Source organism: Scyliorhinus canicula, unplaced genomic scaffold (genome assembly GCF_902713615.1).
Source record: "Scyliorhinus canicula unplaced genomic scaffold, sScyCan1.1, whole genome shotgun sequence".
NCBI lineage: Eukaryota > Metazoa > Chordata > Chondrichthyes > Carcharhiniformes > Scyliorhinidae > Scyliorhinus > Scyliorhinus canicula.
This window is the reverse complement of record NW_024055499.1, coordinates 2,427,238-2,453,555: the sequence shown is the minus strand read 5'-3', so window position 1 is coordinate 2,453,555 and position 26,318 is coordinate 2,427,238. Positions and strand designations below refer to the sequence as shown.

General features: G+C 48.1%; 1 protein-coding gene across 1 annotated transcript in view; it reads left to right on the top strand.

Moving 5' to 3' along the window:
* Positions 1-24,676, top strand: part of LOC119960407 (zinc finger protein 2-like) — a 77,517-nt gene extending 52,841 nt beyond the window's left edge. Inside the window, exons 3-4 of the mRNA XM_038788118.1 lie at positions 4,172-4,394; positions 22,626-24,676. Coding sequence (XP_038644046.1) covers positions 4,172-4,394; positions 22,626-24,112 — 1,710 coding nt within the window. The 3' untranslated portion in view covers positions 24,113-24,676. The remainder of the gene's footprint in view (positions 1-4,171; positions 4,395-22,625) is intronic.
* Positions 24,677-26,318: the final 1,642 nt, after the last annotated feature.

Below are 26,318 nucleotides of genomic sequence, written 5' to 3'. Positions count from 1 at the left end.
AGGTCTCCCAATAACAGCTTTTAAACTAACTAGTTTCCTACTTTCTGCCTTTTTGAACTGGAGAGGTTACATTAGACTCTCCCACTAATGCAATGACATTGTCACTGGGTCAGTGTCTCCTCTCCCCCGGTCTCTATGAGGTTGTTTGTGGAGAGAAGCCGGAAGTGACGGACAGTGAGAGTGGAGGACGTTCATTGTTCGGCTCTGGGGCCCACTCGGGATTTGTAAACACCGCCTCTCACCTGACACCTCATAAAGCCAGGGCAATGATTGACGGCGGCTCCTGGCCAATAGGGTTCAGGGGGTGGCTTCGGAGGACCGTTCAGGAGCGGCTAGTCCTCCAGCCAATCGGAGTGAATGAGGGGGCGGGACTGGAGCTAGTGAAGCATGCGCAGTGTAATTAATGGCGGCGCAGAGAAAATTCTTTCTCGGATCCACAATCCGTAAATGGCGGGACTGAGGGAGAGATGAATCAGGCACACTTGAAGTGTGTTGGATACACTTCGTAAATATGTTATATAAACCGAAAACCCGTAAAAATAACCTACCGGTACCGGGGCCTGCAACTTTCTCACAGACGGGATAATGGGCCTGCCATCTCGATCGCGCGCTATCGCGGTTGCGCATGCGCACTGATCAACGTTATTTTGTCATTAGTAGCAGTGCGCATGCGCACCCACCATTTTTATTGGGGGCAGCAGCAGCGGAGTTCAGTCTCAGTCGCCATCATTGTTGAGGGCAACAGTTTTGAAATGTTTCATCATGACAGACTTTCACTCTGAGTTACAAATTCCTATTTATGAGTCAGAACAATGATACATCTCCAGGGCTGTGACAATAATTCAAATTTATTTTGACAGAATAAAGCTTTTTGAGACATTTCAGAGAAATGTTACAAAATAACAATTGACACTGATCCACAAGAGGAGATATTAGATTTTAAAGATAATCTTAATGGAGGAAAGTGAGTTAGAGAGTCGGAGATTTTTAAGAAGGAAATTCCAGAGCTTGTGGCCCAGTCAAATGATAAGAGGTCAGTAATGGTGGACCGAATAAATCAGGAATGCTATAGTGGCCGAAATTAAATGAGTGCAGAGATCTTGAAAGGTGTGTGTGGAGGAGATTACAGAGATCAGGAGGATCACAACTACAGGAAAAGAAGAATGGGAAATTTCAACTTTTGGTACTTCTTAAAAGGAAAGTGAGCCCAGAGGATGGGTGAACAAGACTTGTTTGTATTGTATTTGTTTTATTGTCACATGTACTGCGGTACAGTGAAAAGTATTGTTCTGTGTACAGTCAGAAGTTCATAAGATACATGAGCAGAATTAGGCCATTTGGCCCAATGTGTCTACTCCGCCATTCTATCATAGCTGATATGTTCCTCATCTGCTACCCACAATGCTAAAGACCAAGAGCGGGACTGCAAAATCAGTCAGAGCATCTCCTCCCGAGAACACTTGACCGAGTAGCACGAGTAGGCAATGTAGCTTACCGAGTCTAAACACCTTAAATGTGATCATGGCTGATGCCATCCTGGGCTCAACTCCACCGTCCTCCATAAGCCTTCAACCCATTACCAATTAAAAATCCGTCTAACTCCTCCTTCAATTTACTCACTGTCCCTACATACATCGCACTCTGGGGTAGCGAATTCCACAGATGCACAGCCCTTTGGGGAAGTAGTTTCCCTTCAAATAGGCAGCACGATAGCATAGTAGTTAGCACAATTGCTTCACCTCCCAGGTTCGATTCGCGGCTTGGGTCACTTTCTGTGCGGAGTCTGCACGTTCTCCCCGTGGGCGTGGGTTTCCTCCCACAGTCCAAAGATGTGCAGGTTAGGTGGATTGGCTGTGCTAAATTGCCTTAGTCCAAATTGCCTTTAGTGTTGTGTGGGGTTACTGGGTTATGGGGATAAGGTGGGGGTGTGGGCTTGGATAGGGTGCTCTTTCCAAGAGCCGGTGCAGATTCGATGGGCCGAATGGCCTCCTTCTGCACTGTAAATTCTATGAAATCTGTTTTAAATTTGCTACCTCTTATTCTAAGATTATGACCTCTTGTTTTAAATGGCACAAGAGCTCCACGTCTACTTCACAATCTTTATTATTGTCACAAGTTAGCTTACATTAACACTGCAATGAAGTAACACTGGAAATCCTCCAGTTGCACATTCCGGCGACTGTTCAGGCACACAGTCGGAGAATTCAGAATGTCCAAATTACCTAACAGCACGTCTTTTAGGATTTGTGGGAGGAAACTGGAGCGCCCGGAGGAAACCCACGCAGACACAGGGAGAATGTGCAGACTCCAGGAATCAAACCCAGGATCACTGTGAAGCAACAATGCTAACCACTGTGCTATCATGCCGCCCATTATCCATACCTTTTAGCATCTTCTTTACCTCAATTCAATCTCCCTTCATTCTTCTAAGAGAGAGTATAGGCCTAAACTATTCAATCTCCCCTCATCTCTGGAATCAACCTCGTGAACCTCCTTTGAACTACCTCTAATGCCACTACATCTTTCCTCAAATAAGGGGACCAAAACTGTGCACAATAATCCAGGTGCAGACTTACCAATGCCGTGTATAGTTGCAACAACACTTTGTTCCTCAATTCCTTTTGCTAACATTCCATTTGCTTTCCTTATTATCTGTGGCACCTGCATGCTCGTTTTCTGTGAATCATGCACAAGGACACCCAGATCCCTCTATATAAGAGCACCCCAATGTCTCTCCTTATTCAGAGAAGCTGCCTTTCCATTTTTTCTGACCAAAATGCATGACCTCACACTTATCCACATTTTGGACCACTCTCCTAACCTATCTATATCCATTTGTATGGTTCTTATTTTCTCATTGCAGTTTACTATCCCACCTATTTTTGTGTAATCTACGAATTTGGCTACAGAACCTTCTATCCCTGTATCCAAGTTGTTAATATAGATTGTAAATAGCTGGGGCCCAAGGACTGAACCCTGTGGCAGCCCACTAGTTGCCATCCAGAAAAAGAACCATTTAACCTGACACTCTGTCTCCTGTCCGTCAGCAGTCTTCTATCTAACCTAATAAATTACCCCTAATCCCATGTGATCTCACCTTGTCAATTAACCTTCTGTGCGGCAACTTATCAAACGCCTTCCGGAAGTCCAGATATACTACATCTCCAGGATCCCCATTATCCACTTTGCTTGTTACATCTTCGAAGAACTCACAATTCTTTAGTCCAGAAATTTACTTCTTAGTTAGTATCTGGAATGGTTGGAATGTGAATTCAATTTTTTAAAATCTGGATTTAAAAGTCTAATGATGACCATGAAACCATCGTTGTTTGTCATTAAAACCCCATCTGGTTCCCTCATGTGAAATGAAAAATGAAAATGAAAATCGCTTATTGTCACGAGTAGGCTTCAAATGAAGTTACTGTGAAAAGCCCCTAGTCGCCACATTCCGGCGCCTGTTCGGGGAGGCTGTTCCCTTTAGGGAAGGAAATCTCCTGCCCTTACCTGGTGTGGCCGACATCTGACTCCAGCCTATAGCAAAGTGGTTGACTCTGAAAATGCCCTCTGAAATGGCTGAGCAAACCACTCAGTTCAAGGGCAATTAATGATGGGCAGTAAATGCCCAGCCAGCGACACCACATCCCAGGAGATAATTTTATTAAACTTGAGGAAGGATGTGAAGACATTGGCGTACAGTCCAGAGAAGATTCCCAAGAATGATTCCAGGGATAAATAACTGGAGCTATGAGGAGAGGTTGGGTCTGTTTTCCTTGGAGAAAAGAAGGCTGATGGTAGACTTGTAGAGGTAATCAAGATCCTGAGGGGTGTGGACAAGGTGAATAATGAAAAGCTATTTCCCCTCAGGAGTACATCAAGAACGAGAGAGCACAGATTCAAAATAATTAGCAAAAGGAGCAGAGGTGATGCGAGGCCAAATGTTTCCACCCAGAGGGTGGATGGAGTCTGGAATGAACATATTAAGATGGAGATGGAGCTTCAATCAATGTATTTAAAAGGGAATTGGATTATTATCTGCAAAGAAAGAATGTACAAGGTTATAGGGATAAGGCAGGGGAGTGGGATTAGGTAGAATGTTCTTTCAGTGAGCAGTGCAGGCTCGATGGGCTGAATGGCCTCCTCCTGAACTGTAATGATTCTGTGGTTCTGTCAGCACAGGCCCTCCATCATCAGCATTGGAACTGAAACTCCGATCATTACATCAACACAGAACCACACTGGAATTTCAGAAAACTGGGAAATCGTCCGAGGGCAACTGACACCAACATCAGGTGAAACTCACCAACCGTCCAATGTCTCCAGCAGATTGATAGGATTGATGAAAGCTCAGTGTTTAATCTGGGAGAAGGTGAACCAGAGAACAGAAATAATTCAGAGTAAGGAACGATCAAAATAATGTCTCAATCAGTAACAGGAGATCAATCAGTCTCCTCTTATCATTGAGGAAATAAAATATTCAAAACACTGTCTGAATAAAAGCTGATTCTGTCAATATTTATACAGAACATCAATGCACACCCCAGCTTTCAGGCTTATTAATATCAGCAGCAACAAACTCCAGCTGTCAGAGTGAAGATGGTTCAGTCCGGATGTGATTAACAGCAGAATCCAAATCCAATCCCTGCAGTCACTTGTGAACTCGCTGGTGCCTCAACAGTGTAGATGACCGAGTGAATCTCTTCCAAAACACTGAGCAGGAGAATGGCCTCTCCCTAGTGTGAACACGCTAGTGTGCCAGCAGAGTGGATGACTGAGTGAATCCCTTTCCACACACTGAGCAGATGAACGGCCTCTCCCCAGTGTGAATCCGCTGGTGCTTAAGTAGGTTGGACTTCCAAGTGAAACCTTTCCCACAGAAAGAGCAGATGAAAGGTCTCTCCCTGGTGTGAGTGTATTCATATGTCAGCAGATCCTTCCGGCTTTTAAAGCTCTTCCCACAGTCAGGACATTTAAACGGCCTCTGATCAGTATGAACAAGTTGGTGTGTCAGCAGATCGAATGAACGGGTGAATCCTTTCCCACACACTGAGCAGGTGAATGGCTTCTCCCCGGTGTGAGTGTGTTTATGGTTTAACAGATCATTTTGCCTTTTATAGTTTTTCTCACAGTCAGAACTCTCTCCTCATTGTGAATACAATGGTGTGACAGGAGGTGGGATGAGGTTGTGAAGCCTTTCCGACACATAGAGGAGGTGAACGGTCTCTCCCCAGTGTGAACTCACTGGTGTCTCACAAGGTGGGATGACTTAGTAAATTCTTTCCCACACACAGAGCAAGTGAATAGTCTCTCCCCAGTGCTGAATATGAAGCTCAGACGGGTAATTGAATCCCTTCCCACAGTCTCCACATTGCCACGGTTTCTCCCCCATGGGACAACACTTGTGTTTTGACAAGTTTAATGACAGCTGGAGTTTGTTGCTGCTGACCAGATTCATCCAACTCCATTTCACAAGCTGCCTTTGTGTTTATCACTCTCTTTTTCTCCTCTTTGAATTCATTTTTCAGAATATTAGAAGGGGTGATTTGTAAACATCACATCAGGACCTAACAGTCGTTTGATTCATCATGGCCTGAACCACCATCAGCTTCTGTACATGGAATCAAAACGGCATGAGGAAAGGTGACCATGAAAACTGCGGGATTGCCATAAAAACCCAACTGATTCAGTAATGTCCTTCAGGGAAGGCAACCTGCCACCCGGTCTAGACCTGCACAACAATGTAACCTCAATACGAGGAAACGATATTGATGGGCTGGTTAGAGAATTTGAAAAGTCTGAGGTGATGCATTTTGGGAGGACTAACATAGCAAGGGAATATACAATCAATGGTCGGACCCTTGGAAGTACAGACAATCAGAGGGACCTTGGTGTGCATGTCCATCAAGCTCTGAAGGCAGCAGGCCAGGTAAATATGGTAGTTAGGAAGGCACATGGGATACTTGCTTTTATTAACTGAGGTATAGAATATAAGAGCATGGTGGCTGTAATGGAGCTGTATAAACCGTTGATTAGGACACAGCTGGAGTAGTGTGTGCTTTTCTGGTCTCCAGACTATACGAAGAAAATGAGCGCATTAGAGATGGTGCAGAGCAGGTTCACCAGGATGTTGTCTGGGCTGGAAAGTTCCAGCTATCAAGAGAGATGGGGTAGGCTGGGGTTATCTTCCTTGGAGCAGAGAAGGCTGAGGGGAGACCTGATTGCTGTCTCTAAAACTATGAGGGGCACAGATAGATAGGAAAGAACCATTCCCCTTAACGGAGGGATAAATAACCCTCTATCCCTAATTTTCACATCATAAGCAAAAAAACAAATCACTTCACTAACTAAGACTTTCAATGGCGGGGACGGTACCTACAGTTCCCCGCGGTCATGAATGCCCCCTATCCACACCACAGAGAGGGGCGCACACACGTAGTGAGGAACCGACCTTTCAAGCATGCGCAATGGGATGATGGCAATGAGGAGGGACCGGCGTTGGACAGGGGTGGGCACAGGAAGAAGTCTGAGAACACCAGGTTACAGTCCTTTGATTCATCAGCAGCCGGCAAGGATGTGGAAACGTGGAATCGGATAGACGTATAGGGCGCGATTCTCCCAAAACGGGAGAAATCGTAAAGCTGGCGTCAAACCCGCCCGGGTTTGACGCCAGCGCGCCCCTTCCCGACCGGCAACCGATTCTGGTCCCCGGTCGGGGCTAGCAGCCCGACGCCGTAGGCTCCGGCATGACGGGCTTAACGAATATCGTTAAGCCCGCTTGCCGGAGTTAGCGCCGGCTGACGCGTCATATGACGTCAGCCGCGCATGCGCGGATTGGAAGACTCCAACCCGCGCATGCGCGGATGACGTCATCGCGTATTTGCTCGAAACCCGCGCATGCGCGGGCCGGGTTGCCCCTCAGCCGCCCCGCGAATGGATACTGCGGGGCGGCGGAAGGAGAAAGAGTGCGCGGGCATCGGGCCCATGGCACCCTTGGCACGGCCGTGGTACTGCCGTGCCAATCGGTGCCATGGTTATGAAAAGCGAGTTTGTGACGCCGTTTTTACGAACGGCCAGACCAGGTGTTTTTGCCGTTCGTAAAAACGGCGTAAAGGGCTGGGACTTCGGCCCATCGAACAGCTGTGAATCGCTGCCGGCCGTAAAAAACGGCGGCAGCGATTCGGGTCGGGAGTTGGGCGGGGGGTGGGAGAGAATAGCGGGAGGGCGGGAAAAATGTCGGGAAGGCCCTCCCGCTATTCTCCGACCCGTCGTGGGGGTCGGAGAATTTCGCCCATAAAGTTTCTAAATATCTGGTAAAGGCTTCAAACTTCGAATACGAAACTGCAGATCCCGTGTTTGCTGCTCCCAGTTTTTCTCCGGGGACAAGACTCTGGTTAACTGCGGCCATCTTGGTTCAGCGTAGAGCACAGCACATGCGCTGGCATCTTGGTGACGCAACAGCGTGGGCGCAACATCGAAGTTTCTGTTCCCAGCCGGGTCCTAGTGCCAGTTAGAATAACAATAATGTGGAGATGCCGGCATTGGACTGGGGTGAGCACAGTAAGAAGTCTTACAACACCAGGTTAAAGTCCAACAGGTTTGTTTCCAACACGAGCTTTCGGAGCGCAGCAAACCTGTTGGACTTTAACCTGGTGTTGTAAGACTTCTTACAGTAAGAATAACAGAACGGCAATTTTTTTAAACCTCCCACTCCCAGGCTGCGCTGATGTTTGTCGCCTGGAGGACTTGATGAGTCATTGATACATTCAGTGTGAGAGGCTGCAGTCCTGTCTCACTACCTGAACTGGTTATACAACTTTTGGTTACACTTCAGCCCCAGGCTCCTCATGAATGGGTGAATGAGTCAGATTTACTCTTTTTTTTAAAATTTAGTGTACCCAATTATTTTTTCCAATTAAGTGGCAATTTAGCATTGACAATCCGCCTTTCTTGCACATCTTTGGGTTGTGGGGGTGAAACCCACGCAGACATGGGGAGAATGTGCAAACTCCATACGGACAGTGTCCCAGGGCCGGGATATAAAGGTGAGCCATCTCAGAGTGCTTAATTTGGGTGTGTTTTGAGTGCTATAGTGAGAGTTTGGTGATTGAGGGAGTGCCTAATTTGGGTGTGTTTTGAGTGCTATAGTGAGAGTTTGGTGATTGAGGGAGTGCTGAATTTGGGTGTGTTTTGAGTGCTATAGTGAGAGTTTGGTGATTGAGGGAGTGCTGAATTTGGGTGTGTTTTGAGTGCTATAGTGAGAGTTTGGTGATTGAGGGAGTGCTTAATTTGGGTGTGTTTTGAGTGCTATAGTGAGAGTTTGGTGATTGAGGGAGTGCTGAATTTGGGTGTGTTTTGAGTGCTATAGTGAGAGTTTGGTGATTGAGGGAGTGCTGAATTTGGGTGTGTTTTGAGTGCTATAGTGAGAGTTTGGTGATTGAAGGAGTGCTGAATTTGGGTGTGTTTTGAGTGCTATAGTGAGAGTTTGGTGATTGAGGGAGTGCTGAATTTGGGTGTGTTTTGAGTGCTATAGTGAGAGTTTGGTGATTGAGGGAGTGCTGAATTTGGGTGTGTTTTGAGTGCTATAGTGAGAGTTTGGTGACTGAGGGGGTTGGGTGAGGAGGGAGTAAGGTGCTCCTTTCATTTCATTTCCTACATTTCCTCAGAGTGTGAAGGGGGCAGGGAGTTTAAAGAGAGCGCAGCTGACTGGGAGCAGAGTCAGAGGACGGAGTTCCAGTTGGTTCACAGGGCAGCTACATTATGCAAGGTAAGAGTTGTTTGTTTTGGGATTTTTAATTTTAAAAATGTTTTATTTTTTTGTGTTTGTTTTGTTTTTTGGGAGGCAGCAAGCTATCATTGTATCATTTAGCAGAATCACCAATCTGAGAAGTTTCACTTGGGAGAGTAGCAACACTATATAGGGGCAGCAGGGTAGCATGGTGGTTAGCATAAATGCTTCACAGCTCCAGGGTCCCAGGTTCGATTCCCGGCTGGGTCACTGTCTGTGTGGAGTCTGCACGTCCTCCCCCTGTGTGCGTCAGTTTCCTCCAGGTGCTCCGGTTTCCTCCCACAGTCCAAAGATGTGCGGGTTAGGTGGATTGGCCATGCTAAATTGCCCGTAGTGTCCTAATAAAAGTAAGGTTAAGGGGGGGGTTGTTGGGTTGCGGGTATGGGGTGGATGCGTGGGTTTGATAGGGTGATCATGGCTCGGCACAACATTGAGGGCCGAAGGGCCTGTTCTGTGCTGTACTGTTCTATGTTCTATGTTCTATATATATTCTTTTTAAAGGGCCTAAAGGGTGTTTAATCTTTTTGCCCCTTTAAATGTCTTGTGGAATTCAGATCAGAGGGGATGGAGGCTAGGGCAGTTGCATGCCCCGCCTGTAGAATGTGGCTGGTGAGGGATACCACCGGTGTTCCTGCTGACTACACCTGCAGAAAGTGCACCCAAATCCAGCTCCTCAGAGACCGCCTTAGGGAACTGGAGCTGGATGAACTTCGGATCGTCCAGGAGGCAGAGGGGGTGATAGAGAGGAGTTACAGGGAGGTAGCCACACCCAAGGTGCAGGACAGGAGTAGCTGGGTAGCAGTCAGGGGAAGGAAAAGGAACGGGCAGACAGTGCAGGGATCCCTCGTGGCCGTTCGCCTTCAAATCAAATATACCATTTTGGATGCTGTTTGGGGGGGTGACCTACTGGGGAGAGGCCTTAGCGGCCAGCTCTCTGGCGCTGAGCCTGCCTCTGTGGCTCAGAAGGGAAGACGGAAGAATAGAAAAGCAATAGTGATAGGGACTCAATGATTAGGGGAATGGGTAGGCGATTCTGTGGCCGTGAACGAGACTCCCAGAAGGTATGTTGCCTTCTGGGTGCCAGGGCCAGGGATGTCTCGGATTGAGTCAGCAGGATTCTTAAGTGGGAGGGGGAGCAACCAGAAGTCGTGGTGCACATAGGCACCAACGACATATCTAAGAAAAGGGATGAGGATCTGAAAAGTGATTTTAGGGAGTTAGATTGGAAGCTAAAGAGCAGGACAAGCACAGTAGTGATCTCAGGATTGCTACCGGTGCCACGTGCAAGTGAGGCAAGGAGCAGAGAGCGAGTGCAGCTGAACACGTGGCTACAGGGCTGGTGCAGGAGGGAAGGCTTCAGATATGTTGATCATTGGGATATCTTCTGCGGAAGGTGGAACCTTCCTGCGGAAAGATGGATTGCACCTAAGCTGGAGGGGCACTAATATCCTGGGTGGGAGGTTTGCTAGAGCTCTTCGGAGGGTTTAAACTAGTTTGGCAGGGGAGTGGGAACAAGAACTTTGAATCAGAGGATAGGGTAGCTGTTGAACAGGCAGAAATAGTATGTAGCCAGTCTGTGAGGAAGGATGAACAGTTGATAAGGCAAAGTTGCACTCAGCGGAATGGGATAAAGTGTGTCTGTTTCGATGCAAGGAGTGTCAGGAATAAGGGAAATGAACTTAGATGGATCTACGATGTTGTGGCCATTACGGAGACATGGATTTCACAGGGGCAGGAATGGTTGTTAGATGTTCCGGGATTTAGATGTTTTCAGAAGAATAGGGAGGGAGGTAAAAGAGGAGTGGAAATGGCACTGTTCATTAGGGAGTGCATCACAGCTGCAGAAAACGAGGTAGTTGAGGAGGGTTTGTCCACTGAGTCAGTTTGGGTGGAAGTCAGAAGCAAGAAAGGAACAGTCACTTTGTTGGTAGTTTTCTATCGACCCCCCAATAGCAGCAAAGAGATAGAGGAACAGATTGGGTGGCAGATCTTGGAAAAGAGCAGAAGTAACAGAGTTGTTGTCATGGGTGACTTCAACTTCCCTAATATTGACTGGAACCTCCTCAGTGCAAATTGTTTGGATGGAGCAGATTTTGTCAGGTGTGTCCATGAAGGATTCCTGACTCAATATGTAGATCGGCCGACTAGGGGGGTGGCCATATTGGACTTGGTAACGAACCAGCCAGATGTCTCGGTGGGAGAGCATTTTGGTGACAGTGACCACAATTCCTTGACCTTTACCATAGTCATGGAGAGGGATAGGAACAGACAGTATGGGAAGGTATTTAATTGGGGGAGGGGAAATTATACTGCTATTAGACAGGAGCTGAGGAGCATAAAGTGGGAACAATTGTTCTTGGGGAAATGCACAACAGTAATATGGGGGTTGTTTAAGGAGCACTTGCTGCAAGTGCTGGATAGTTTTGTCCCACTAAGACGAGGAAGGAATGGCAAGGTGAAGGAGCCTTGGATGACAAGAGAAGTGGAACTTCTAGTCAAGAGAAAGAAGGAAGCTTATGTAAGGTTGAGGAAGCAAGGATCTGACTCGGCTCGAGAGGGTTACAAGGTAGCCAGGAAGGAACTCAAAAATGGACTGAGGGGAGCTAGAGGGGGCATGAAAAAGCCCTGGCGGGAAGGATTAGGGAAAACCCTAAGGCGTTCTACACTTATGGGAGAAATAAGAGGATGATCAGAGTGAGAGTAGGGCCGATCAGCGATAGTGGAGGGAACTTGTGCCTAGAGTCTGAGGATATGGGGGAGGCCCTAAATGAATATTTTGCTTTGGTATTCACTAGAGAGAGGGACCTTATTGCTCATGCGAACGGTGTGAACCAGGTTAATAGACTCGAACAGGATGATATTAAGAAGGAGGATATCTGAAAATTTTGAAAAGCATCAGGATAGATAAGTTCCCTGGGCCTGATGGGAAATGAAATGAAAATCGCTTATTGTCACGAGTAGGCTTCAATTAAGTTACTGTGAAAAGCCCCTAGTCGCCACATTCCGGCGCCTGTCCCGGGAGGCTGGTACGGGAATCGAACCGTGCTGCTGGCCTGCTTGGTCTGCTTTAAAAGCCAGCGATTTAGCTGAGTGAGCTAAACCAACCCAAGATTACAATGGGAAGTGACGGAGGAGATTGCTGCGTCGTTGGCAATGATCTTTGCATCCTCACTCTCCACTGGAGTAGTATTGGATGATTGGAGGGAGGCGAATGTTGTTCCCCTGTTCAGGAAAGGGAATAGGGATATCCCTGGGAATTACAGGCCCATCAGTCGTACATCTGTGGTGAGCAAAATATTGGAAAGGATTCTGAGAGATAGGATTTATGATTATTTAGAAAAACATAGTTTGATTAAAGATAGTTATTATGGCTTTGTGAGGGGCAGGTCATGCCTCCCAAGCCTCAGTGAATTCTTTGAAAATGTGACGCGACACATTGATGAAGGTTGGGCAGTGGATGGATTTCACTAAGGCATTTGAAATGAAAAATGAAATGAAAATCACTTATTGTCACGAGTAGGCTTCAGTGAAGTTACTGTGAAAAGCCCCTAGTCGCCACATTCCGACGCCTGTCCGGGGAGGCTGTTACGGGATGGTAGGCTCCCCATGGTAGGCTCATTCAGAAAGTTAGGGGGCATGGGATACAGGGAAATTTGGATGTGTGGATACAGAATTGGCTGGCCGAAAGAAGACGGTGAGTGGTAGTGGATGGAAAGTATTCCGCCTGGAGGTCGGTGAGCAGCGGTGTCCCGCAGGGATCTGTTTTCGGACCTCTGCTGCTTGTGGTTTTTATAAATGACTTGGATGAGGAAGTGGAAGGGTGGGTTAGTAAGTTTGCCGATGACACAAAGGTTGGGGGAGTTGTAGATAGTGTTGAAGATAGTGTTGAAGGTAGTTGTAGGTTACAACAGGACATTGACAGGATGCAGAGCTGGGCTGAGAAGTGGCAGCTCGAGTTCAACCTTGATTAATGTGAAGTGATACATTTTGGAAGGTCGAATATGAATGCTGAATACAGGGTTCAAGGCAGGATTCTTGGAAGTATGGAGGAACAGAGGGATCTTGGGGTCCACGTACACAGATCAGATCCCTCAAAGTTGCCACACAGTTTGATAGGGTTGTTAAGAAGGCGTATGGCATGTTGGCTTTCGTTAACAGGGGGATTGAGTTTTAGAGCTGCAGCTTTATAAAACCCTAGTTAGACCACACTTGGAATATTGTCTCCAGTTCTGGTCGCCTCATTATAAGAAGGATGTGGATGCTTTGGAGAGGGTACAGAGGAGATTTACCAGGATGCTGCATGGAATGGAGGACATGTATTATGAAGAAAGGTTGAGGGAGCTTGGGCTTTTCTCACTGGAGCGAAGAAGGAAGAGAGGTGACTTGATCGAGGTGTATAAGGTGATGAGAGGCATGGATAGAGTGACCTTTCCCCAGGAAATGGCTGTCACAAGGGGACATAATTTTAAGGTGATTGGAGGAAGGTATAGGGGAGATGTCAGAGGTAGGTTATTTACAGAAAGAGTGGTGGGTGCGTGGAATGCACTGCCAGCAGAGGTGGTGGAGTCAGAGTCATTAGGGACATTTAAGCAACTCTTAGACAGGCACATGGACAGCAGTAAATTGAAAGGGTGTAGGTTAGGGTGATCTTTGATTAGGATAAATGGTCAGCACAACATTGTGGGCTGAAGGGCCTGTACTGTGCTGTACTGTTCTATGTTCTATTTCAGAAGCAGGCTTTCTGGTGATTTTTATAAGGAAAGAAAGTTATTTACTATCACACTGTTTCCCCGGACGTTTGAACATCTCAAGTCTCTCGTCTCTGTCACACTCAATGACACGTACACAGAAATTAGGTACAGATCAAGTTGAAGCTGTAATTATGAAAATGGAATGTGTACTACAATCTGAATATGAAAATGAAATGAAAATCGCTTATTATCACGAGTAGGCTTTAATGAAGTTACTGTGAAAAGGCCCTAGTCGCCACATTCCGGCGCCTGTTCGGGGAGGCTGGTACGGGGAATTGAACCATGCTTCTGGCCTGCCTTGGTCTGCTTTAAAAGCGAGCGATTTAGCCCAGTGTGCTAAACCAGCCCTAATATACTGCAGGCCTGTTTTATGTTGAGCTGTTCCTTTATTTGGAGTGAAGCATTTTTAGAAACAAATCATTACTGGGTTCCACGGTAGCACCGTTGTTAATACAGTTGCTTCTCAGCGCCAGAGTCCCAGGTTTGATTCCCGCTTGGGGGACTGTATATGCGGAGTCCGCACATCCTCCCGTGTCTGCGTGGGTTTACTCCGGGTGCTTTGGTTTCCTGCCGTATCCAAAGATGCGTACGTTAGGTGGATTGGCCATGCTAAATTGTCCTTGGTGTCCAAAAAGGTTAGGTGTGGTTACCGAGTTACGCGGATGGGGTGGAGGTGTGGGCTTTCCAAGGGTGCTCTTCCCAAGGGACGGTGCAGACTCGATGGGCCGAATGATTTCTTCCTGCACTGTAGATTATATGATCCATGAATTCTCATGAGGCTCTGAAGCTTCTTCGAGACGAATAGCCGGGAGAGTGGTTCTCCGGGCACTTTAAGAAGTCTCACAACATCAGGTTTATTTGAAATCACAAGCTTTCAGAGCACTGCTCCTTCATCAGTGGAGGCAGGTTCACAAACACAGGATATATAGGAAGGAGTTGGGCTCCGAAAGCTAGTGATTCGAAACAAACCTGTTGGACTTTAACCTGGTGTTGTCAGACTTCTTACTGTGCTCACCCCAGTCCAACACCGGCAACTCCACAGTATATATCGGCAGAGTCACAATTGCGAGGTAATTACAGATTGGAATGTGAAGAATGGTTGGACTGCGAGTCTTTACAGGTACAAACAATGTGACTGGAATGAGGGATAATCACAGGTAATCGAGGGTAAAGAGGGATAATCACAGGTAATTGAGGGTAAAGAGGGATAATCACAGGTAATTGGGGCAGCACAGTAGCACAGTGGTTAGCATAGTGGCTTCACTGCTCCAAGGTCCTGGGTTCGATTCCTGGCTTGGGTCACTGTGTGGAGTCTCCACATTCTCCCCATGTGTGTGTGGGTTTCCTCCGTACACTCAGATTTCCTCCCACAGTCCAAAGATTAGGTGGATTGGCCATGCTAAATTGCCATTAGTACCCAAAAAAGGTTTGGTGGGGTTGCTGGGTTATGGGGCTGGAGTGGAGGTGGGGGCTTGGGTAGGATGCTCTTTCCAAGAGCCGGTGCAGACTTGTTGGGCCGAATGGCCTCCTTCTGCACTGTAAATTTGATGATTCAAGGTGTCAATTGTCTCAAGCCTGGACAGTTAATAAGATTCTGCAAATCCGGGCAGTATTGTGGGGGGTCACACGTAATGTGACGTGAACCCGAAGTCCTGGTTGAGCCCTTCCTCGTGCGTGCGGAACTTGGTTACCTGATTCTGCGTTGTGTGTCTTGAAGGCCGCCTGGGAGAGCGTTTACCCAAAGATCAGAGGCTGAATGTCCTTAACTGCTGAAGTATTCCCCGACTGGAAGGGAACATTCCTGCCTGGCGATTGTCACATGATGTCTGTTCATCCGTTGTTGCAGCGTCTGCATGTCTCGCCAATGTAACACGCTTCAGGACATCTTTTCCTGCAGCGTATGAGGTAGATGGCGTTGGCCGAGTTGCATGAGCATGTACTGTGTACCTGGTGGGTGGTGTTCTCGCGCATAATGGTGGTATCCATGTTGATGATCCGGCGTGTCTTGCAGACATTGCCGTGGCAGGTTGTGTGGTGTCACTGTTCTCCTGAAGGCTTTTTGCTGCGAACAATGGTCTGTTTGAGGTTAGGCAGTTGTTTGAAGGCAAGTAGTGGGGGCGTGGGGATGGCCTTGCCGTGATGTTCTTCGTCATCGTTGACATGTTGAATGCTCCGAAGGAGATGTCGTAGTTTCTCCACTCCAGGGAAGTACTGGACGACGAAGGGTATTCTGTCGGTTGTGTCCTGTGATCGTTTTCTGAGGAGCTCGGTGTGGCTTTTCATTCTGGCTCATTTCTTGCTCGGACATCCTGTTTAACCTTTACCCAGGTGTCTGCTTTACATATGGGTCCTGAGATCCTCCCCAAATGGTCAAGTTTATCTTGATTCAGGTTCTGTGCTGGAGACATGTCCTTGGCAGAGATAACAGACCATCACTGTCCTGTGTTTGTCAAGTCAGGAATCTTTCTTCACAATACATTTTTAAGATTTTATAACACTATTGGACAATGATGTCTTACCTGGAGAAGGGAATATCCTTATTGACTGCTCACAACTGATTTCTGACTAACCCAGTTATTTCTAAGCTGTGAGCTTGTTTTCCTAATTTCTTGATTATAAACTGTAGATAACAAACTAAAGCCACCAGAATGATCACAATCAACAGTATTATTGATGGTGTCAGTTAAAACATGAATGTTGGTCCCACTGGACCAGGAGCTTTCCCCTGTGGACAGTGTGTGGAGCTGCTGAGCTCTCCTGAGCTGAGAGTGGAGCTGATTGAGCTGTCGGGTCTGCAGTGAACCTGGGAAATCTGCTGTCAGGGATCTTTCCTCTTCATTCAGACTCCCAGCTGAAGCTGTTTCTGCAGTAAAATAGTTAACTTTGAATATCAATCCCAATGTCATCTTTGGAGCAAAATCTACAGCTTGAAATCAGTTGTAAAAAGAGAAAGATCTGAGAGTGACTGTTATTGACCCCAAGGCACAGTCAATGGTAGATTTTGGAAGGAAGATTGAGGAGAGGCTGTATATAAATGGTGCAATTTTAAACAGAGTGTAGCATCAATAATACCAGGGGGTAAATGTACAAAATTGATTTATTATGACAAGGGGAGTTGATGAAGCTGTTTAATAGGGTCCTTGGTTAATTAATGTAGACATGGTGTACAAATGAAAGGAAGTAATCGTGAATCTTAGTAAATTACTGATTACCCAGCAGTGTGGGAAATTACCCAGGTATGTCCTGTATAAAAGAGCAGGTCAAACCCAGCCCATTACTGCCTCATCAGTCTTCTCTCAATCATCAGTAAAGTGATGGAGGGATCATCAACAGTGCTATCAAGTGGCACGTGCTCAGCAATAACCTGCTCATTGATGCCAGGTTGCGTTCTGGCAGGGTCACTCAGCTCCTGATCTCATTATGTCCTTGGTTCAAACATAGACAAAAGAGCTCAACTCCAGATGTGATCTGAGAGTGACTTATTGATACCACGGCAGTATTTGACCAAGTGTGGCATCAGGGAGTCCCAGCAAAATTGCTGTCAATGGGAATCGGGTAAACTGTCCGCTGGTTGGAGTCACACCTGGCACAAAGAAAGATGGTTGTTGGAGATCAATCATCTCAGCTTCAGGACATCACTGCAGGGGCTCCTCGGGGTCCTGTCCAAGGTCTAACCATCTTCAGCTGCTTCATGAATGACCTCCTTCCATCATAAGGTCAGAAGTGGGGATGTTACGGCACCACTCACGACTCCTCAGACACTGAAGCAGTTCATGTCCAAATGCAGCAACCTGGGCAATATCCGGGCTTGAGCTGACAAGTGGCAAGGAACATTCATGCTACGCAATTGCCAGGCAATGACCATCTCCAACAAGAGAGGAACTTATGATCACCCCTAAACATTTAAAGGCATTACCGTCATTGAGTCCCATACTATCAACATCCTTGGGGTTACCATTGAACAGAAACTGAACTGGACTAGAGGTTGAAGAAGGCAACTCACCACCATCTTCTGAAGGCCAACTCGGGATGGGCAATAAATGCTGGCCCAACTAGCGACATCCATATCCTGTAAATGAATAAAACAATACAAATATATAAATACTGTGGCTACCAGAGCAGCTCAGAGGCGAGGAATCCTGCGGTGAGTAATTCACCTCCTGGCTCCGCAAGGCCACACCATCCAGGACAAACAAGCCCATTTGATTGGCACCCCATCCACAAATATTCAATCCCTCCACAATTGACGAACAATGACAGCCATGTGTACTGTCTACAAGTTGCCCTATAGTAATTCACCAAGGCTCCTTAGCACCTTCCAAACCCATGACCTCCACCATCAAAAGAGACAATAGCAGCAGGTACCTGATAAAAGGTATGGATAAATTAGACGTGGAGCGGATGCTTCCTCTTGTGGGGCATTGTAGAACGAGAGGTCATTGTCTCAAGATAGGGATAGCAAATTTCAAATAGAGATAGAATAGAGATGGAATTTACATTGCAGAAGGAGGCCATTCGGCCCATCGAGTCTGCACCGGCTCCTGGAGAGAGCACCCTACCTAAGGACCTCCACCCTATCCCCATAACCCAGTAACCCACCCAACACTAAGGACAATTTTGGACTGTAAGGGAAACTTATCATGTCCAATCCACCTAACCTGCACGTCTTTGGACTGTAGGGGGAAACCGGAGCACCTGGAGGAAACCCACGTACACACGGGGAGGATGTTCAGACTCCGCACAGACAGTGACCCAAGCCAGAATCGAACCTGGGACCCTGGAGCTGTGAAGCAATTGTGCTATCCACAATGCTACCGTGCTGCCCAAATGAGGAGAAACTACTTCTCAAAGGGTCGTCATAAATCTGTGGACTTCGCTACTGAAGAGTGTGGTGGGTGCTGGGACAGTCAATAAATTTAAGGAGGAGGTGGACAGATTTTTTTTTAAATTCCCAATTAAGGGGCAATTTACCATGACCAGTCCACCTACCCTGCACAGTTTTGGGTTGTGAGGGTGAGACCCACACAGAGATGGGGAGAATGTGCAAACTCCACATGGACAGTGACCCTGGGCTGGGACTAAACCCAGGTCCTCGGCGCAGTGAAGCAGCAGTGCTAACCACTGCGCCATCGTGTGGCCCTCCAAATTTTTAATTAGTAATGGATAGACGGGTTATGGTGAAAGTGCAGGACAGTGGAGATGGATTTACATGTTATGGTGAAAGGGCAGGACAGTGGAGATGGATTGACGGGTTATGGTGAAAGGGAGGACAGTGGAGATGGATTGACAGGTTATGGTGAAAGGGAGGACAGTGGAGATGGATGGACGGGTTATGGTGAAAGGGCAGGACAGTGGAGATGGATTGACGGGTTATGGTGAAAGGGAGGACAGTGGAGATGGATTGAAGGGCTATGGTGAAAGGGAGGACAGTGGAGATGGATTGACGGGTTATGGTGAAAGGGAAGACAGTGGAGATGGATTGACGGGTTATGGTGAAAGGGCAGGACAGTGGAGATGGATGGACAGGTTATGGTGAAAGGGAGGACAGTGGAGATGGATTGAAGGGTTATGGTGAAAGGGAGGACAGTGGAGATGGATTGACAGGTTATGGTGAACAGGCAGGACGGTGGAGATGGATTGACGGGTTATGGTGAAAGGGAGGACAGTGGGGATGGATTGACGGGTTATGGTGAAAGGGCAGGACAGTGGAGATGGATTGACGGGCTATGGTGAAAGGGAGGACAGTGGCGATGGATTGACGGGTTATGGAGAAAGGGCAGGACAGTGGAGATGGATTGACGGGTTATGGTGAAAGGGAGGGACAGTGGAGATGGATTGACGGGTTATGGTGGAAGGGAGGACAGTGGAGATGGATTGACGGGTTATGGTGAAAGGGCAGGACAGTGGAGATGGATTGACGGGCTATGGTGAAAGGGAGGGACAGTGGAGATGGATTGACGGGTTATGGTGGAAGGGAGGACAGTGGAGATGGATTGACGGGTTATGGTGGAAGGGAGGACAGTGGAGATGGATTGACGGGTTATGGTGAAAGGGAGGACAGCGGAGATGAGGCCATGATAAGATCAGCCATGATCGTATTGAATGGGAGAGCCCTCTCGAGAGGCTAAATTGCCTACTCCTGGTTCTCGTGTTCTCGGAAAGAACTGTAGCCCTGTAGGTAACAGCACCTCAAGCACAAAACTGGTGTTCTTGATTAATAAGAGGATATCTCTTTTTCCTAATGTTCTCCAATTAAGGGGAAATTTAGCATGACCAATCCACCACCCCTGCACAAAGATGGGTTGTGGGGGTGAAACCCGCGCAGACACTGGGAGAATGTGCAAACTCCACATGGACAGTAACCTGGGGCCAGGATCAAACCTGAGTCCTTGGCACCGTGAAGCCACTGGGCCACCATATCACCCGAAAAGTGGATTTCTTGATTAATAAGGGTTCAGGGATAATGGGGAGAAGGCAGGACACTAAGGGGCAATTTAGCATAGCGAATCCACCGAACCTGCATTGGTGGGAGAAAACCGGAGAACCCAGAGGAAACCCACGCAGACACAGAGAGAAAGTGCGATCTCCACACAGTCACCTAAGGCCAGAATTGAACTCGAGTCTCTACTGCTGTGAGGCAACAGTGCTAAGCACTGTACCACCCAACATCTGTGGATATTAAGGGGCAATTTAGCATTGCCAATCCACCTAACCTGCACATCTTTGGACTGTGGGAGCAAACCGGAGCACCCAGAGGAAAAACACACAGACATGGGGAGAAAGTGTGATCTCCACACAGTCAACCAAGGCCGGAATTGAATTTGAGTCTCTGGCACTGTGAGGCAACAGTGCTAATCACTGTGAGACAAGAATACTAACCACTGTGAGGCAAGAATGCCAACCACTGTGAGGCAAGAATGCTAACCACTGTGAGGCAACAATGCCAACCTGTGTGAGACAACAATGCTCACCACTGTGAGGCAACAATGCTAACCACTGTGAGGCAACAATGCTAACCACTCTGAGGCAACAATGCTAACCACTGTGAGGCAACAATGCTAACCACTGTGGCACCAAAATGCTTCACTGAAATATTTAACTCAAATACTTAACTCAGTCACCCCACCCTCTGAGTTTACATTTGACTGGAGCTGCTGTCTTGGAAAACGTTTGGGAATTTGAAATTCTCCCTCAATTCCTACTTCATCTTTCTGATGGATAACCATAGGAGGCCATTCAGCCCATCGAGTCTGCACTGACTCACTTAAGCCCTCACTTCCCCCCTATTACTGTAACCCAATAACCTCTCCCAACCTTTTTGGTCACTAAGGGCAGTTTATCATGGCCAATCCACCTAACCTGCACGACTTTGGACTGTGGGAGGAAACGGAGCACCCGGAGGAAACCCACGCAGATACAGGGAGAACGCGCAAACTCCGCACAGACAGTGACCCAGCGGGGAATCGAACCTGCACTGTGAACACTTGTGATGCCCATGAAGGGTCTGTGGACATGGATTTCTGTATAACCTGGTTCCTAGTTTTATTAATTTCTCGATTCTCCCCCAATATCCACATCGCAGGAAAAAATCACGAGTCTCTAATTAGGGTATTCGATGTTGGTGTATTTACCCAGCACTCCCCCCAGTAGTGAATGTCCCCTATTGACACCAGAGGACCATCAGTATGGGAGCATGCGCAGTAGCGCCCAGTATGGGAGCACGCGCACTGTGAGTAATGGTCAAGGGGGGGTGGTGTTGTTTTGTCGTCTCTGCATCAGGGAAGGATTCGGAAACTTTGAAGGAGCGATGGAGCCGGATCTGGATAGGGAGGGTTTCTAAAGAACTGGTGAGAGCCTCAAACCCCGAATGAGACTCTGCAGGTCCCGCGTTTCCAGCTCCGAGTCTTTTTTCCCCACAACCAGATTCCGGTTAAAGGTCATCATTTTAGGTCAGCATAGAGCGCATGCGCCGCATGACGTCACAGTGAGTAGGCGGAGCTTCAGGGTTTCAGTTATCACCGGGTCCTATTGTCCGGCATGTTTAACAATGGGCAACAAGTTTTTAAACAACTCTGATGTACGGGGCCTCCAGGAGTCTTTGGGCCATATATTTATATTCAGTGAGAGGTTAGAATCTCCGTATAGTCACCTGAAGGAACTACTTCTCCACTTTGTTTGCACTTCGACCCCACACTCCTAATCCCTGTCTGCCTAGTGTGGAGGGGACTGGGTAAGTCAGAGGATCTGCTCCTGGACCTGCTCTTGGGCCTGGTTAAAACAGCAATTTACAGAGTGGCAGGGGTAACTCTGGCTGTCGGCCCCTTTTCTGTGCCCGGATGGTCCTGGAAAGGGAGCGTGTGGTGTCTGCCAGAACACTTGAGACCTTCCACACTGGTGGATACCTTAGGGTGCAGAATGTCTCATAAACACTGGAAACAACATTCTGGTTTAGATTTTTAAATAAATTTAGTGTACCCAATTCATTTTTTCCAATTAAGGGGCAATTTAGCGTGGCCAATCCAGCTACCCTGCACATCTTTGGGTTGTGGGCACAAAACCCACGCAAACAAGGAGAGAATGTGCAAACTCCACATGGACAGTGACCCAGAGCTGGGATCGAACCTGGGACCTTGGTGCCGTGAGGCAGCAGGGCTCACCCACTGCGCCACTGTGCTGCCCAACTTTCTGGTTTAGTTGAGAAGCACAAGTTTAGGAAACGAGAGAGAAAAAATCCATAGAAACTGAAATTGTCTGTTTGGAATTCCTATCCTGTACTAATGGTAATCCTGACACTGTCAATGTCTTTTACAAGGTACAAGAGGACGTTGATTTGCAGATGGGAAACTCAAACCAAACATCACATTGAGATCTGACAGAGTCACTCAATTCATCAGGACCTGAATATCATCGGTCTTTGAATGTGGAAGGAGAAATGTTTGTCTGTTCTGTCCGTGGGAAAAGATTTCAAACATCAGTGTGACTGGAAAAGCCCCGAGACCCACACACACCCGAGTGAGAGTCATCCAGTGAACTGACTGTGGAAAGAGCTTTAACCAGTTACACAGCCTGAAAAAACATCACCCCATTCACAGCGGAAAGAAACCGTACACGTGTTCTGTGTGTGGACGAAGCTTCAACTGATCATCCAACCTGGAGAGACAAGGACATGAACACCATGGAAAAACCGTGGAAATGTGGGGACTGTGGGAAGGGATTCAATTACCCATCCCTGCTGGAAATGCATCGACGCAGTCACACTGGAGAGAAGCCGTTCACCTGCTCCACGTGTGGGAAGGGATTCATTCAGTCATCCCACCTGCGGACCCACCAGCAAGTTCACATTGATGAGGGGCTGTTTAACCAGTCAGACTGTGATAACAACTCTAAAAGCTCAGAGGACCTGGTCAAGCACCAGGTTGTTCGCACTGAGGGGCAGTTCAGCTGCTCTCACTGTGGGAAGCTGTTTAAACGATCACAGACACTCATTGAACATGAACACACTCACACCGGGGAGAGACCATTCACCTGCTCTGTGTGTGGGAAGGGGTTCACTCAGTCTTCCAGCCTCCAGAAACACCAGCGAGTTCACACTGGGGAGAGGCCATTCACCTGCTCCTTATGTGGAAAAGGATTCATTTCTTTAACCAGCCTCAGATCACACCAACTTGTTCACTCGGATAAGAAACCTTTCCAATGCTCTGAATGTGGGAAGAGTTTTAAATTCACAAATGTTCTGCTGAGACACCAGCAGATTCACACTGGGGAGAGGCCGTTCACCTGCACTGACTGTGGGAAGGGATTCACTTGCTCATCCCACCTGGTGATGCACCAGCGGGTTCACACTGGGGAGAAACCGTTCACCTGCTTAAAGTGTGGGAAGGGATTCAGTGTCTCATCCAACCTGCTGACACACCAGCGCACTCACACTGTGGATAAACCCTTCATTTGCTCCGAATGTGGGAAGGGATTCGTTTGTACAGCCTACTTACTGAGTCACCAGCGGATTCACACTGGGGAGAGGCCATTCTCCTGCTCTGACTGTGGGAAGGGATTCACTCGCTCATTCCACCTGCTGGCACACCAGCGGGTTCACACCGGGGATAAACCATTTACCTGCTCCAAGTGTGGGAAGGGATTCACTCAGTCATCCCATCTGCTGACACACCAGCAAGTTCACACTGGGGATAAACCATTTATCTGCTCTGACTGTGGAAATGGATTCACTTGTAGATCTAATTTACTGACACACCAGCGGGTTCACACTGGGGAGAGGCCGTTCACCTGCTCGGAGTGTGGGAAGAGATTCACTCGCTCATTCCACCTGCTGACACACGAACGCACTCACACTGTGGATAAACCCTTCATTTGCTCCGAATGTGGGAAGGGATTCGTTTGCGCAGCCTACTTACTGAGTCACCAGCGGATTCACACTGGGGAGAGGCCGTTCACTTGCTCCGAGTGTGGGAAGAGATATACTCGCTCATTCCACCTGCTTGTACACCAACGCAGCCACAGCAAGGGGAGACCGCAGGGGTTGGATTCTGCAGTTATTGCTGCTGTTAATCACATCCCGGACTGAACCTTCAGCATTCTGATTGTTGGGAGTTTATTTCTGATAATAATCCCTATTACTGGGTTGGGTTGAAAAATCCTCTGGATAAATGTCAAGTGAACTAATATTGTTTCAGACACACAGTCGGGACCTTCATTTCTTCAGGATAAGAGGAGATTAACTGATGTTCTGATACAGACTGCTGCATTTTGGGAACTTTTCTGATAATAATCCCTATTACTGGGTTGGGGTTGAAAATCCTCTGGATAAATGTCAAGTGAACTAATATTGTTTCATGCACACAGTCGAGACCTTCATTTCTTCAGGATAAGAGGAGATTAATTGATGTTCTGATACAGACTGCTGCATTTTGGGAACTTTTCTCCTTTCTAACTCCGGGTTATTTCAGTTCTGACACCTTGAGTTACTCCATGGACTATTCCCAGCTCTGCATTCCTCCCAGAGTGTCTCTCTTAGTCTTGGGATCCAGGGACGTTATTGTGATGTGACAGTGAGTAGGCGGAGGGATCACTAAACATAAAACAGAGTAATTTGCACTGATGTGCTTGTCTCCCCAATTATTTTTTGTTTTTAAAAGTAATTTTTACGGGTCAGTGTGACTAGCGTAGGTCAGGGGGCACCAGGGAGATCGGAGGGGGGGCGGGGCGAGCTAGGGCCAAGCGCAGGGCTGACCTGGCAGGCCAGGCCTGGGGGAGTAGGGGAGACCAGGCCGGGGGGGGGGGGGGGGGGGGGGGGGGCGGGGGGGGAGAAGAGGGTTAGGGCCACGTTAGCTTAGTGTAGTGGAACACGTGTGGCATGGGTAAACAGAGCTGGCAGGGAAAGTGCCGTATGGAAGGATTTTTGGTTTCAACATTTATTAACATGTTTATTCTTTCCCACTGTTCGTTTTCACTATGTTAAGGCTCTTTGCACAGGGCCATTTTTCGCTTTGTAACTGTTACAAATTTGTGTTAAATAAAAAACTTCAAAAAAAAAAAAAAAAGTAATTTTTATTCAAATTTTAACCAACAAAACAAAGAAAAACAGTAACCATTTTGATGAACCCGGCCATGTCGTTGATCCAGGATTCCGCGCTTGGGGGCTTCACATCCTTCCACTGTAAAAGAATCCTGCGCCGGGCTACCAGGGGCGCAAAGGCCAGAATACCGGCCTCTTTCACCTCCTGCGTTCCCGGCTCCAATGCTACCCCGAAAATTGCAAGCCCGCAGCCCGGCTCCACCCTGGAGCCAACCACCCTTGACAACGTCCCCGCAACACCCCTCCAAAAGCCCTCCAATGCAGAACATGCCGAGAACATGTGGGTGTGGTTTGCTGGGCTCCCCAAACACCTGCCACACCTGTCCTCTCCCCCAAAGAACCGGCTCAGCCTGGTCCCAGTCATATGCGCCCTATGCAGCACCTTTAGTTGGATTAGACCAAGCCGTGCGCAAGAGGAGGAATCTAACCTCCCCAAAGCATCCGCCCACGTCCCCTCGTCAATCTCCTCTCCCAGCTCCTCCTCCCACATCTTTCAGCTCTTCCACCGAGGCCTCCTCCCCTTCCTGCATCACTTGGTAGATTGCCGAGATCCTCCCCTCTCCAACCCACGTCTCCGAGAGCACCCTGTCCTGAACCCCCCTTGGCGGCAACAGTGGAAACTCCGCCACCTGCCGCCTAACAAACACCCTAATCTGCATATACCTGAAGATATTCCCTGGGGGTAGACCCCACCTCCCCTCCAACTCCTCTAAGGTTGCAAACCTCCCACCGAGAAGGAGGTCCCCCATCCGCCTGATACCTGCCCTGTGCCAGCTCGAAAACCCTCCATCCATCCTCCCTGGTACAAACCGGTGGTTCCCCCATAGCGGGGACCAAAGTGAAGCCTTCACCTCCCCCCTATGCCGCCTCCACTGCCCCCATCTTTTGAGGGTAGCCACCACCACCGGACTCGTAGTATACCTTGCCGGGGGGAGCGGCAGCGGCACCATCACCAGCGCCTCTAGGCTCGTGCCCACACAGACGCCGCCTCCAACCTCTTCCATGCCGCCCCCTCCCCCTCCATCACCCACCTACGTATCATCCCCACGTTCGCAGCCCAGCAGTACCCACACAGGTTGGGCAGCGCCAACCCCCCCCCCCCCCCCCCCCCCCCACTTCCCTACCCCGCTCCAGGAATACCCTCCTCACCCTCGGGGTCTTCTGCGCCCACACAAACCCCATAATGCTCCTCCTG